This window comes from Mustela nigripes, chromosome 13 (assembly GCF_022355385.1).
Source record: "Mustela nigripes isolate SB6536 chromosome 13, MUSNIG.SB6536, whole genome shotgun sequence".
Classification (NCBI taxonomy): Eukaryota; Metazoa; Chordata; class Mammalia; order Carnivora; family Mustelidae; genus Mustela; species Mustela nigripes.
The window spans coordinates 16,002,936-16,018,406 of NC_081569.1; the positions used below are offsets into that span (position 1 = coordinate 16,002,936).

Below are 15,471 nucleotides of genomic sequence, written 5' to 3' on the forward strand. Positions count from 1 at the left end.
TTTCTTTCAGAAGCAATAAAGACACTTCGAAGTTGTAAATCTTCAGTGAAGTTTCACGTTAATAATTTAAACTCAAAGGCGGCAACAAAGCAACCTTTCATTTGGGATCTTTAAAAAAAAAAAAAAAAAGGAAATACCTACTTCGGCAAAGTTTTAAAATTTCAATATGAGATCAATCCATCTGTGATTAACTCCTCACTAACTTGGAAATTTAGTAAGGGAAGAACTTAAAAGGGTTAGAAAATGCCCAGATAATGTCAGCTATGCTAGATGGTAGGGTTGGAAAAAGAGTTGAGAAGGAATGAAATATTAAAGAACAAAATGAAAATGAGGGTAGGCAAAAGGAGCATGGGCGTGGAGAACAAGTCCTGAAGGCAACTCCAAGTCGTCCTGAACTATGACAAGGAGGTCAGGAAATCCTTTAGGGTGGAGCAGAAACTTGGGGAGCACCCACGGTTTTGAAACGACCTGATTCATGATCTTGTTTACAACAGGAAGAATCAGTGTTCTGGGCTATTCGAATACCAGCTTAGAAAACCCGTGAGCCCAGCAGAACTCTTTGGGTGTTGTACCAGGTTGAGAATCGGAGCGTTCACCCTTCCAGTCTGCGGTTCTTTCTCAGGCTGGGAATTGCGAGACCTTAGAGAGGCGGGGCTTGGGAACCTGGAGGTTGGTAGTTGCCAAGTTATCCATGAAAGCTTCCAGACAGCTGGCCACCCACCCAAAACTCACAGGAGAATTATTGCTGAGTTCCATTTTCCAGGGTATGTATTTCCCCAGAAGTACTGCAGATTAAATCATAAATACGAGCCAGTTGCAGTCACAACCGCATAAACCAGTGCGAACCCAGACACTTCTGCAAACTGGCCCCACGCCGCCAGAAACCCCGCCCCCGTTCGTAACCATGGGAACGGCAGACACTCCGCGAGCCGGAGATTCCCTGTTCCGCCCCCTCCCTAACAAATATTGTTTCCCACTATCTGTCCACATGGGCGCACCGCCTCACTATTGGTCAGTGCCCCAGGACTGTGCCTTGTTCCAGCCAATAAGCGGCCTGTGCACGTGTACGCCTGCGTACCCCGATTGGTCACTGCCGCCTGATCACGCACAGCCTACCTGCGCCATCCGGTGCGTGGGAGCGCCTATGAAATGACTCAGTAGCCATTTACAACCAATCGGCACGAGGCAGGACTCACAGCCGGCCTATGGGCGCGCGCCGGGGGTGGGCTGTCCCGGCCCCTGTCCAGGCCCACCGGGGTTTGTTAAAGCGATAGGCCCCGCGGCGCGCCAGGGCTTCACCGGTTACCGCACAGCGGCCGCAGCGGCCCTCAGCGTGCGGCGGGCGCCCGTGACAGCGGCGCCCCTCCGCTCGCCAGGCCGGCTCCGGGCAGCTGCCGACCTCCCTGGCGCGGCCCCATCGCCCGGCGGGATGGGCGGCGAGGCGGGGTCCGCGGCGGCCGTGGGCTCCGAGGGCCGCGTGAAGAGCTTGGGTCTGGTGTTCGAGGATGAGCGCAAGGGCTGCTACTCGAGCGGCGAGACGGTGGCGGGACACGTGCTGCTGGAGGCGGCCGAGCCGGTGGCCCTGCGCGCGCTGCGCCTGGAGGCCCACGGCCGAGCGACTGCCGCTTGGGGCCCGAGCCCTGGCGCCGCATCCCCGGCCGCCGCCTCGGAGGTGGAGTACTTGAACGTGCGCCTGAGCCTGCGCGAGCCCCCGGCCGGTGAGCGAGGGCCACGGCCCTGGGGGTCCCCGATGGGTCACGGAGGCTCCGCAGAGGGGCTGGCAGGAACCGGGAGGGCGCGCGCCGGCGGATGCCCACCGTCTGGCGGGGAGGGGTGGGGGCGGGATCCGGGGCTGGGGTCCGCCCACTTGGTGGCCGGAGCCTCGGTTTGGTGGCCGGTGACGGGAGGGTAACAATGCCTGTGCCCCCCGTTGCAAAGCAGTGGGGACGATCCCGCTAGGGGAGTGCGCACGTCTTCCTGGCGCCTCACGGCCGGTTCGCTTGGGCCTGCCCAGCGCCAGGCGTCCCAGGACCTTCCAGGATCGCGGCTGGAATGAACCGTTGCCATGGGAACCTGTGATGAGCAGTCAGAAATCTAAGACGGGGGATCTAGGTCCAGTCCCTTCTGGCCTGAGGGATGGAGAGCGGAATCAGACGATGAGGTCCCATGCTTGGTGCTCAGTGTTTTATGGGCCTCCCCTTCTTTCCATCCTGGAGGTAGACTCTCGTTCTCGGTTCAAGATGATTTAGCAAAACCTCAGTCTTGGGAAGAGGGAAGTAGTTCAGGGAGTTCAGCGGAAGTGTTTCTTGACCATCATACTTGGTTTCTCTCTTCTGGGAGCCGAGTAACTTAAGAGTTCTGCTTCTGCCCTATATTTTGTCTTTTATTCTTTGCTTCTTTTTGTTAACTTGCAACATCCCCCTCCCCTCCCAGCCGCAGTGTAGGCCTTTTGAGACAGTGGGATCCGGGTGTTGCCAAGGTTCGGGAGGAACGATTACCCACCTCTAGTCCACTCTGGTGAAGTCCAGTTAATAGTGCAGGTCTTTCCAAGGACTTCTGTGGCAACCATGACATAGCTGTTTCATCTGTTTGTATACTCTGTGTATAAATATAAAATTTTATACAACTGTATATAAGAACTATGCAAAAATTGATCATCTTAATCATGAAAATACTAGGAACAGTGAGTCTTGCTCTTCAAGAAGCTGGTGGCAGCTGCTTTAACTACTTTACCTTCCTGCCTAATCAGCTTCAGCTTTTATCTATAGAAGGAAAAAATGGTATAAACAGTCTTAATGTTTTAACCTTCTCTGTGTCTTATACACAGGAAATAGTATGTGCAATTTTGACTTTTCCTACTTTGGAGAAGTAGACTGTTCGCAGTTAAATCCTCAAGGTATGTGAGAATCCAGTGATCCCAAGTATTGTAGTGGGGAAAGAGCACATTTGGAACCAAAGCCTTCTTTTGAATTCACCAGTGCAGTGTGTTGGGTCACCCTCTCCTCAGTGTGGTTTCCAGGATCAGCCCACACATGGTTGGGACAACACAGATTTTCAAGATGGCTGATTGGAGTCAAGGATCATCGAAGAGAGATGTAAAGTGGTTTTGTCCAGGACTTTGGACTCTCTAGATCTCTGTGCCCATAACTACTGAGTAAATAGAAGTGAGATTAATAGCAGTTGGACCTGGGATTAGCAATAAAGAAATTGCTTTGGTAGAATCTGGTCTGACAATTACTGTTAAGAATCACAGGCTAGATCTTGCTTTTTCATTCTGATGGAATAGAATGTCCTAGCCTAGGCAAGCTGAAAAATTTTAGCTTGTTTTCTCAAAAGATATCATACCAAATATTGGCAAAAATTGTTTTATTTAAAAAAATCATAGTTTGCTTTAGGGGATCTCATGAGAGAAAAAAAAAAGAACACTCATAATATCTGTAGCTTGGAAGAAGTTAGCAAGTTTACATAACTGTAGATTCTCAGGGTCATTTGTTTTCCAAACACTAGCTGAATTTCAGTCATCCGAAGAGATTTTTAGAAATCTAGATTTTTGGAAAATGTGTCTATGAGATTTTCAGGAAACCTCCCTGAGTAACTGTTTGGCACTGTTAATCTAATCTACTTGCTATCATTGTGATTGATTTTCTTCATTTTTTTAAATTATTGAGGAATTATGGTAAAAAGACAAAACAGAACAGAGAATTGGTTTTACTTGGTCACCCACCAGCAGTATGACCTTGTGGGAGTCCCTGAACCTTCCTGAGCCCAAGTCTCTGACTCTGTAATGATGCTCTAAGCTCCCACTTAGTGCCTTGAGTGAGGAGCTCAGGCCATAAGACCATTGGTGACTGGAATGCCTCTCTGTGACACTGTAGTCTTCAGTGTATAAGGCAGAAGCACTGAATCATGAGAACAGAGGCGGAAATGGGCATGTGATTCAGCCTGTGAAACTTTTAACAAAAAAATAATAGTCATAAGAGAAAGGAAGAAAACTAAGATTTGTTTCCAAATCCTATAAGCTAGGTTTATCAACTTTCTCCATTTGTGTTCCTATTTATGTATGGAGGTGATTGAAAGTCTTGTTTTAAATGTTCTAGTTCCTGTGTTCATTTGTATTCTCTATGATAAGAGAATTTTCTCTCTCTCGGTAGCCCAAGTAATGCTCTTCTCCACACATGCCCACTGTGCCCGGCCTCATGCTGTTCCCTTCCTCTGAAACCCCCTCCTGTGCCTCTCCGTGCCGGCTCTCAGGTGCAGAGCAGGTACTGTCCCCTCCCGGGGCTCCTGCACTCTGTGCTCATGACTCTGTGTGTGTCTGTAGCCTCCTCTCTTCCTGCAGTCTGTCTGAGGATTGACCTTACACATCTTTGTATCCACCATGCCTGCTGTCTAAGCGCTGTGAGGTTTGAACTCACATGAAACCCACGTTTCTAAGCATTGTAAAGGACACAGCTTGTCATATTCCATAGTCTAAGGGTTGTAACTTAGAACTTTTGTCCAGCTCTCATCGGGATTGCCTGGAACCTATTACGCTCTAGCACAGCAGTAACAGTGCTGAGTCTCACTGGGAGGGCAGCCCTGGGCACAGCTGAGCCCCGGGGACCGCCTTCATCACTGTGGTTGAACAGGGCCTCATGTCCCTGTCCCTTGTTCACATTGCCTCCAAGTCCCCTACTTGTGCTGTGCTTCTTATTTGAATGACCTTTCAGTGGTAAATACCTTACTTTTATTCCCCCTAATATATTACATGCTGAAAATTGGGGACAGATTCAGAAGACTAAATGGGCCAATAATGCATTCCTGTTTTCTGAAAGTACAAGGTTAAAATGTTAATTGTTTCTAGTAAGTGAAAAAATATTCCATTTTACCAGCCCTTTAAATGTCTCTCTCTTTTTTGAATGAACATATACAGTAGGAAGCTCTGTTTTTAGTATCAACTGACCAGGCAAATCTTGAAGAAAGTTCTCATTTCTGTTGCACTTTCTTCCTCTGAATCGTGCCACCCTTCATGAGGGGGTTTAGTTCAGAACTTGAATCGATGAGCATAAAGTGAAGGGGAAGTTTCTAAGTGTCTCGGCAGAGCTGTCTGAACCACGTGACAGCCTGGAGTTGACTTTGGATCTGAATGATGCCGGTTGTTTGTGTGTTCATGGGAACTCCAGCAGTGCCCGGGCGTCCCAGGGTCTATCTGCCCCCTGCAGCTCAGCCTTGACAAGCGGGGCTAAGCCTCTGTGTGAGAGAAAACCCAGCTGGCTGACCCAGCAGGCCCAGACTAGGAGGGGGGAGTCATGGCTGTGCTTGGCAGACCCTGCTCTGTATGTTGACTTAACCACCAATTAACTAACCACCTATTAATTGGTAGAGCTTAAATGTAAATGCATGACCCTTACCTCGTAAGTTGTCCTGTTGGTTTGGCTGTTTGGAATTATACTCAATCTTCACAATATCCTAAGGAAATTTTTCACCTTCTTTTTGCATTTTTGCCTAAAGAATACAGAATCAGATTTTTATTGTACACCCAAAATAAATAGATGCATTTTTTGCTAAATCAGCTTTCAATCCATTTTAATATTGGTATTTCATATTAGTATAATAATATACTATAACATATACTATTAGTGTAATAGCATTGGTGTGTGTTTATCATATAATGTTGGGACACTTGTACTAGTTTATGAGTGGGCAAACAAATGTGTATGTGTACACGCACACACGTGTTACAGGTATACTTGTGTGTGCATGTATACAGATATGTGCATGTATATTCATAATGTGGATGTACATGTGACCTCTGGGTTCTGATACTTGTGTGATTGGTCCCTTTAAAGGTGGAAGCTGTATGTATATATATATGGTTTGAAATTAATGAAACTTGGTAGAAACTGATTGACATTCTAATTCTCTAAATCTTAGAGATTAATGTATTTTTTGGAATATCCTGGATACTCCAGGGGAAACCTCCCTTTAAAAAAATAGGACTTAACTTGTGAAAATTCTTGATCTAATAGGAACCTCAGTTAAAAATGTATTTTCTTTTTTAGGTGAAGGCATCCTCTTACTACAGCCTGGAAAGCATGAATTTCCATTTAGCTTTCAACTTCCATCTGAGTAAGTGAAACGATACTACTTTTATGATTTTCTTTCTCTGCAATACGCCAGTCCCGAGAAGAGGGTGCCGAGTATCTCTGAAACTCAGCGATGCCCATTGATTTTGAATAGCCCCTCACAGACTTCCCCTGTTCACATTCTTTTTATTTTTTTTTTCAACCCAAACCAACACTTTAAGGGTGTTTTTCCAGTAGTGTTTCACTGAAAGATGAACTTCTCAATTAACCTCTTTGGTTCGTTTCAGACCTTTAGTAACCTCATTCACCGGGAAATACGGAAGTATTCAGTACTGTGTGAGGGCAGTTTTGGAACGACCCAAGGTACCTGACCAGAGTGTGAAGCGGGAGCTCCAGGTTGTTAGTCACATCGATGTCAATGCACCAGCGTTACTAGTGAGTCTTCCTTCTCCTCTTCCTCCTCCCCTCCCTTCCTCGCTTCCATCAGTACTGCTGTGTACACCAAGCCGTGCGGCGCTAGCCCGTCCTGTCACTTTCTCATACAATCTTGTAACCCGTGGGCCTTCGCGATAAATGTGTGATTCTAGGTTGGGCAAATTACAAATTGTGTGTGTTAATACTATTGATTATGTCTCCGTTGTTCGGGGCTGCTTTTGCCAAAAAGTTACACAGGCTTGAAATGCATTAATAAGGCTTAATAACACTAATGCGCACACAGAGAGGGCTTACTTTCCCCAGAGCGGCCACATTCACGGGGCGGTGGTATTCTAAACTCTTCAATAATAGCAGGTTGAGGAACAGTAATTATGGAAGAGTATTAATCAAGCTCAGCCTGTTATTGAGGATCAGGCCATTATGCTATGTATCCTTCCATTTTGCATGTCATTTTCCAACATTAAGTAAGTGCGCGCAGCTGCTGTGGAGAGCCTTTCTCTTATCATTTCCTTATGACAGATTTGGCCACATTAAAGCATTGAACTTCTAATCATCACCAGAAATACTGTAGGCTGATAAGAAAGATTACGCTGTAAGTAACAACAGAATAGGCAAGATGGGAGCTAATGAGCTAGATTCTTTTATCTAAACCCATATTATCAAAATAATATAAAATTATACCTTGTACTTTCATGATAGCTATGAGGACCTAATGGTTCTTCATTTAAATATGAATGAATGATTTTTTTTTTTTAACTTCATAGAAAACACTGGGATAATTTGAACTTTCCATCATGATACGGATGCTCCAAAGATGTATCATTAGTGCTGGGGGTTTCTTTCGCTAGCCAGTGTTTTTAAAGAGAAGGGTAAAAAACGAGTTCAAAGGTGTTTCACTCAATTTTCATTCAAAAATGGAATGGACTTCACTGTAATGGCCGTGTATTGGTTACACTCTAGCTGCGTGGTCCCTTGGGGACAGCACCCAATAGTCCAGGCTGAGGCTCCAGTTACAGCTGGAAGTTACCATCCACGTAATACCTTCGGTTTTTTTGTTGTTTTGTTTTTGTCTTGTTTTTTTGTTTTTTTGTTTTTTGCAAATTGACAATACTGTCTTGTGCTTTTAGAACTACTTAGAATTGGGAAGGTGACTATTTCTAAACTATAGGACCATTGTGGCAAATGATTTACGGAGATTTTATTTTTTTTGCCAAAAAGAGAAACTACTAATCCTTTAATTTTTTTTTTTTTTTCCTTAAGTAAAAGAATTGCTGCTTTAGGTTTTACGATGAGCTTTTTTGGTTTGCGCGTCTTTTAAATGGAGCATTTTAAATGCTAAAGGTGGGGAGGTCTGTTCAGTAACTTTGTGGGTCCTTTATGGTGGGCGTGTTGTGCTGTCCTCAGACAAGACCCCAAACCAGTCTCAATAATGGGCACTTGAAATTTCTGCCTAATCATGCATTTCTGAATTCAGGAAAAGACCATTTGCTGATGACCATTTATTTTAGATGCCAAAAGAAACAGAAGATTTTGATTATTGATTTTTATGCCATTTCTTCTTTTACCTAACCTACACATAAAGTCTTTAAAGGAAAAAAACATCTCTGTCATGTTAATAGTTTCTACTGTTATTTTTTATCATTACCTTAAGGGAAGGTATATCATTTTCCAGAATTATAATGATTGTAGGATAAAATAGGGTGGTATCAGCTTATTTGAGTCTGACAATTCATCTTAGTTTTCCTAAAAAGAGAATGATTTTTTTTTAATGCTTTATGTTTTAGCAAGTATTTTGCCTAATATGTCCCATGAGGATGAAAAAGTTGAGTTGTTTCCTAGAAGACCTTTCTACTCAACTGTTTAATAAAGAATGACGTAATTTTAAGTTCTGTGAGTTTTCTACTGGTTTAATTAAAGTCATGTTATTGTTTGTAATTTTCAAGACCCCTGTATTGAAAACTCAAGAGAAAATGGTTGGCTGTTGGTTTTTCACGTCTGGTCCTGTCTCACTGAGTGCCAAAATTGAAAGAAAAGGATACTGTAATGGTAAGCAAAATTTTTGAAAGTCCAAATGGAAGAGTCGTGCATGTTATGAGCTACTTTTAAGTGATTTTTAAATATTGTATTTTGTAATTCATGAGGTACAGACTGTTTTAAAACATGGATAATATGGCTTTCTGTTTTTCATATAAATAATGGATATGTATGTATTTTTGTTTGGATGAGTGGAATCCAGTAAAACTCCTGGTATTTCTGACTTTGGTCCTTTCACTTGAGTGACAAAGACTAAAACTGGGAGAATGGGAAAATGCCAGCATTTTACTTGATGTTGCAAAAGAACGTCAGGAGCAGTGTTGCTCAGAAGAGCGCCGTCACGGCATGAAACTCCTGTGGGGCGTTCTGACCCCGTGCTGGGGATGTGTGCACAAACACGGGGCGTGAGCGTGTAGAACAGGAACTTCCCGAACAGTCAGATGGATAACGGAACCACCATTTGTGAAGGATCTGATTCCCTCCGCCGGGCCTGGCCTCTACTCTAGGATCCTAGCTCACTGGGGATGGATGTGGTCCAGATGGTGGAATGGTGGACACATAATGGGGGTGGGAAAGTCACCTGCTCCGCCCATTGTTTCATTTATGCCTTCACATCGGTTCCTTAAATGCAACGTCTGTGTTCCTCTGTTCGGCAGATTTTAACTTGATGGGCATCAGTGACTTTGTTAGTGATCTTTTGTACTTAAGATAGTACTGGGTCATTTATTTTTAGGTCTTTTCTTGATTTTTATAGATGCTAGTCATTTACATATCTTTCAAACAGCCAATGTACTATTGCTACATTAGAGAAGCAAATAATGCAATAAGTAGAAGCCAGTATCTACCAAGACCTGCAATGAATTCTCAGATTTCTGACGCAAATTCACAATACAAGTTTTCCATCAAAGTTTGCGTGGCGACTTTTGCTTTAATTGGTTAGTGGCTCTCTTCCACCATGGTAAGAACTTTCTGAAAGTCTCTGAAGGTGTTTTTGTTCTCTTTTTAGGAGAAGCCATTCCAATCTACGCAGAGATAGAGAATTGTTCCTCTCGGCTGATTGTTCCCAAAGCTGCTATTTTCCAAACCCAGACGTATTTGGCAAGTGGGAGAACAAAGTCCGTCCGGCACATGGTTGCCAACGTGCGAGGAAACCACATCGCTTCTGGGGGCACCGACACGTGGAATGGGAAGACTCTGAAGATCCCACCTGTTACTCCGTCCATCCTGGATTGCTGCATTATCCGAGTAGACTATTCCTTAGCTGTAAGTGGAGAGCTCCTTACGATGGAAAATATGCGGCGCTCGCTGCCGTATCTGCACAAATACGCACATGTCGTACCTGGGGAAGTGTCCTTGTAGGTCAACATTACAGCAGACCCGGGAATGGTGAAGGCTGGCCTTTCTTTTTAATTGAAAACTGTCCCCCTAAGGAACTGAATTAACTAACATGCATTAAGGGGTATTTGTTATATTGGAAACATAGACTTCATTTTTTATAATTACTATGTAAGACGTGCTCGCTTACAGTAAAGTATGTTAAGGCTACCGTTCCCCATCGCAGAGCAGTCACTGGATTTCCTGGGCTCTTCGTCTGGTTTGTTCTTCATTTTATTTGGTCATGATCATTTACAGTTTTCTTGGGAAAGTGGTGGCAGGCAACAAAGATCTTGTTTCTGTGGAAAAAATAAATTGGAGGTCTAACTTTGCCTTTCTTTCTTTTTCTTCTTCTTCTTTTTTTTTTTTTTTTTTGACCTATTAGGTGTATATTCACATTCCTGGTGCTAAAAAATTGATGCTCGAGCTGCCGTTAGTGATTGGCACAATTCCATACCACGGTTTTGGCAGCAGAAACTCTAGCATCGCCAGCCAGTTCAGCGTGGACATGAGCTGGCTGACGTTGACTCTGCCGGAGCAACCTGAAGGTACGAGGCTTGGAGGTTCTTTGCGCATGGCATGTTATCCGTAGGGCCCCTGAGGACCACATAAGACCACCGGTGCTCAGACGACAGTGACTCCTGCCACCACAGCTTTCCAGACTCTTCTGAGTACTGGACATTACAAAACTGCCTTCCTGGCAGGGACCTGGAGAGCCCAGCTTATCCTGGACACAGAGGTGCTGATGGCAGAGCCTACAATATAGTCTTTGTCTCTCAATTCTCGTTTATTAACAGTAAGACAACACGAAATAGAATCAGCAGACAGTGCTATGTATTTTCTGTAGCCTCATTTCAGTGATTTTCTTTTTCTCACCTGCACTATAACCTGCACCTCTTAGAAGAGTAGAATACAACCTAGGACAACCTAGAGGTCCCCGGATACATCCGTACTGGGGGACACTTATACCAAGAAGCACTGTAGCTTAGATGTCAGGATGATTTGAAAGTAAATGACCAAAGGGCTCATTCTCCAGGGTATTGTTGAACCTGTGACCTGCAGACCCAGGAAAGATCATAAAATAGTTTTATTGGAAGGTTTTGCCTAAAACAAGTTTTCAGTAGGAATGGTAGTGCCCCCCAGGAGAGGTTTGGAAATGGTGGGGGGGGGGGGTTGTGTATTGTTTGGAGCCCAACTGGCATTTTAGTTAGCAGCAGGCGGAGATGCTGTGTGTCTTGGAATGCACAATACCATTCTGCACAAAGAATTGTTCACACAGAATTTTGTACCACCTCGTATTAATGAAGGTGTTTTTATAATTGCCTGATTTTGGTGTACATATAAATAGTATTATTTGCCCAGTTTTAATATGAATTTGCAGGATGGCAACTGCAAAGTAAATCAATGAACAATTATAGTTTATTATCATGTTTTTATCAATAAAGTTCACAGTTTTGAACAAAAAAAGAGTAGAATACAGTAACTTAGTAGCGATTTCACAACAACAGAATATTCTGTCTTGATGGGCACAAAAACTTGCTCGTTAGAGGCGGGGGGGAGGGAACCATTGTTTGCAAATTTAGCTAAATTTCTTATTTTGATGAGAGTTCAGAAGAGATTGATGTGATGAATTTTTGCATGGATTTCTGAGACTCTTTTTTTGTCCCAGCGCCACCAAATTATGCAGATGTGGTGTCCGAGGAGGAATTCTCTCGACATGTGCCTCCTTACCCCCAGCCCCCTAACTGTGAGGGAGAAGCGTGCTGTCCCATGTTCGCCTGCATACAGGAATTCCGGTTTCAGCCTCCGCCTCTTTATTCAGAGGTAAGCAAAATTAAAGAAAATGAGACTTTTAGTTTGCCCTCGGGAAATAATCCTTTATAAGTATCTGTTGCTGATTCCTAATTAGTAAGGGATACATACTTAAAAAAAGTCTTCTAGTGATGATAGACCGGCACTGATCCAATTACCTCCTTTTGTAATATTTTCTTTATAAATGATAGTGTGCCCATAGAGTACTGTGATCGCCTCTAAATTGTGTTCTGTGGCCGTGGAGTACAAAGCACTTAAGTGACCCGCTGGGACTTCTTAGTAATAGGCTCAAAGCTTGGCTTCTAACCACTGTGTAATTAGAAGTAGACACTGAGATCATTTGCCGGGTGCTGGGGTAGTAAGCCTGGTCCTCGCTCCTTCCCCTTCCGCAGGTTGACCCACATCCTCCTGATGTCGAGGAGACCCAGCCTGTTTCCTTCATTCTCTGAGCAAATGTCAGAAATCACTGTGTTCATCAGATTCGAGTATCCGTTCCTTCCCCGACCTTGCCTTTCTGGAAAAGAGGGAGAGAAGAGGAGTGCGAGGACAGAAACGAACATCCAGATCGAAGGTCATAGAAATTAAAGAATATGTGAACTTCCCAGTGGGCCAACAGGATTCTTGCACGAGCGGATGATAGGGTTGTGTGTCCCCTTTAACTCAGCGAAGCAGATGTGAAAAGTCAATGTGACAAGAACGTCCCGGACGCCAAAAGTGACCAAGTAAGTGAAGGGTGCCTGCGCTCAAGAGAAGAGACTGTGCGGAGAGTGGAAACGCTACGCAAGCGTCACTTTCAAAAGGTTTCTCCAAGTGGAACAGAAGTTACCCCAAGCTTTAAGGAAGTATAGACTCATTGGGAGCCTTGATTTTGAAGGAGGTAGCAGCATAATAGGAAAGGCCTGCTCTAAAGATGCACTGTGATGCTGACATCCAGGGGCTTCGTGGTTTCTTACAGTGTGCCATAGGACCAAAGTCCCTGGGAGAACCTTTTGATGAGGTCCTAATGTGGTGACACTTTATAAATCAGCTCTACAGTATTATGAAATCAAGAAAAGGGTTCCTTGCAAGGCATGTCAGTTCAGAGGGGAAAGATGAATTTTAGCATGAGAACACGTTTTGTCAAAGGCTAGATTTTTACCCCCTTTAAGTACTTTGGTAGGATATGTGTTTGATTTTCTCCATGTCTTATTCACCTAGGATCACAGTAGAAAAAAAAAAAAAAGGTTATGTCCTCAGACTGCCATGATAACTACACAGGAAAAAAGGTAAAAAAAAAAAAAAAAAAAAAAAAACCCAAAAGCCTTTCTTAACCTACCTCTAGTGGGGTTATCAGAATCTTTTGAAAACTCTAGGCCTGATGGGCCTTGTTTGGAGTTTTCGCTAATTGGCAGTGGCAGTCCTCTTCTGAATCACTGAATCTGCAGGTGGACCAAGGGAAAGATCCATACGGAAGTTAATATATGTCTGCCAAAGGGTATTTAAAAATAAACGCAAAATCAAAAGAGGGTACAAATAACCATGGTTTTTAAAAAGGACAAACTGAATTCCTGCCAAGAGCCTGACGCCCACATAGGGCAGTCCCTGTGCTGTGCACTCTTAACTCCCATTCCATTTCTTCGGTAGTTCCAGTTAAACTGTGATTTTTTTTTCTTTCTTTATCGTTTTGGTGCAATATTTTATTATCATTTAACCTCAGGATATTCCGACCAACAAGATTGTGTTGCTGCTAGAAGTCTGAGCAGTGTTTTTACCATCACCCACTCCCCTTCTGTTCGTGCCCACGTGGCCCCTTACTTCTCCTTTCTTCTGTTGTCAGTTTCCTGAGCTGAGAGTGTTCCTGGACCCTAAGTGGAAAGGAGAGGAGGCGGGATCCCCACAATAATGATTTTGGACCAGCCGAGTACTTTGGTTTTCTCGACATCCTTATGGGTTCGACCCAGAAACTCTGGTGCTTCCCATGCAGAATGCCATACTTCATTCCCCAGAGCAAGTGATTTTTCTTTCAGTCGGTATATTCAGTCCCAAGTATCAAAGTTCCTCTAGGGTTAAGTTTTGTATTTAGAAGTTAGCTGGCCAATCTGATCAGGGATTTTTCTACATGCATTAGGTAAACGTATACTTCTCCCCCTTCTGGACATACCTCTCTTTGTAATCACATAAGCATCTTAGGCAGTTTTTTCATCATAAGCCACTATTTAAAATCACAGTGCAAAACTGTTATACCAATAATTGTGGTACTGAAATTGTCACAGAACTTTATTTCCTGGTTTGGTTTTTAGTGCCTTTTTTTTTTTGTTTAAATTTTGCTTTGTTTTTGTGTATTTTTAAACAGATATGTGTATTTAAGTGTTATCTAAGCGGTTTTGTTTTTCCTCTAAAAAAAAAAAGATCCTCTTCAATTGTTTCTTGACTTCTATGCCTTGTCAAGACATTGTCCATCTCCGTGATACCAAAAATAAAGGGAAAGAAGCAAAGCAGAGCGGTATGAAGGAAGGAAGTTTAATTATTTGGCCCCGTGTAGAAAGCCAAGTCGTTGGCTTCCAACGACTCAGTGGAATCCTTCACTAGGATTGCTTTATCACCTGTAACAGAGACATCATGAAATGTGCTCACAAAATTAAAGCAAAGCTGATTTTGGAGCACTTAAAAGAGTAGGTAAAAGGTATGATTTGCCTTATCAAATTGGTATCAGTATATCTGACCTTAAGCAGTAGGTTGAAACTGCATACCTTTTCTCATAATCAAGAAATTATTCTATGAATGTAGAAAATTCTACATTGCAACAGAATTCTTGGGAATGAAGATAAAAATTTAGCTGCTATTTGCTTGTTATTCTGTTTAGTTTGCAAAGAAACTGTGGCCTTAGAATTTTCTTTTTGATGCAAATTTTTTTGAAATTGAAAATGTGCATCTTTTGGCACACAAAATCCTTCCATGGGCGGAACTTTAATTTTTATGTTTTTGTTTTGCACAATAAGAAACTCAGTAGGCAGGGGTTTTGTTTTTGATAAGTTAAATATGAAAGTTTTTTTTAATTATTTTTATTATTAAAAATGTAACTCTTTAACCTACAGGAAAAAAAAAAATAAAGATTGTATTTTGTACTCTGGTTTGAACCCCATGGGTTCCTTTTGTTAATAAAATGACACTAAGGCTGTGAGGTGCTGCTTCTGTGTTTGCTTTGTTTTGGTAAGACTATGACTTAAATCCTTATAGACTTAGGGGAAATGGGTACCACAGGACAAAGTGTAATTGCTGTTAAATTAAGATCCTTTGTTGCATATGCGGACTATCAGCGGGTCAGAGGGCCCTGGGGGCTTCTGAGCCTGGTTTTACAGTGGGCTCAGTTTCCCCAAGGAAATCAGTGTTTAGCATTCCATGAAGAAAAGTGTAGCATGAGTAAGCCTAAGCTGTCTTGGTTGTTGAGAGCGTGTTACCTTCATTTATTCCCAAATGACAATGGTTACTTTTTATAGCTTCCGGAGCTTTTGTGTTTTACGGGCCACGTGTTTCCCTGGGAAATTTGGTGCATCTGATGAGCTGTCCGGGGACCCATACAGGAAGGCACTGACCAAGTCAACCTCCCCTTTCAAATGGGTAGAAGCCACACATTTTGTATAAGGACTATGTAATGGTACATCCATCTCAAGAAAACTGCCTGGATCCTCCCTCCTCTGGAAAATTCTCAAATTTAGCTAAGTGGTAGAGCCCTCATCATTTACTCTCTAGGTGTTCATACTATGGGAGATAG

General features: G+C 43.2%; 1 protein-coding gene across 1 annotated transcript; it reads left to right on the top strand.

The window, feature by feature from the left end:
- The first annotated feature begins 1,150 nt into the window (after window positions 1-1,150).
- Window positions 1,151-14,880, top strand: ARRDC4 (arrestin domain containing 4). Its single transcript, XM_059371649.1, has 8 exons — window positions 1,151-1,718; window positions 6,042-6,108; window positions 6,353-6,500; window positions 8,444-8,546; window positions 9,541-9,797; window positions 10,294-10,456; window positions 11,578-11,732; window positions 12,113-14,880. The coding sequence occupies exons 1-8, from the start codon at window positions 1,430-1,432 to the stop codon at window positions 12,167-12,169; spliced, it is 1,239 nt and encodes a 412-aa protein (XP_059227632.1). The 5' UTR covers window positions 1,151-1,429; the 3' UTR covers window positions 12,170-14,880.
- The last annotated feature ends 591 nt before the right edge of the window (window positions 14,881-15,471 follow it).

Bases quoted from the DNA above. Each gene is read 5' to 3' on its own strand.
- ARRDC4 (XM_059371649.1), top strand. From the start codon at position 1,430: ATGGGCGGCGAGGCGGGGTCCGCGGCGGCCGTGGGCTCCGAGGGCCGC. The intron at 6,501-8,443 runs GTGAGTCTTCCT...GTAATTTTCAAG, and splicing joins TCAATGCACCAGCGTTACTA to ACCCCTGTATTGAAAACTCA. The intron at 9,798-10,293 runs GTAAGTGGAGAG...TTGACCTATTAG, and splicing joins GAGTAGACTATTCCTTAGCT to GTGTATATTCACATTCCTGG.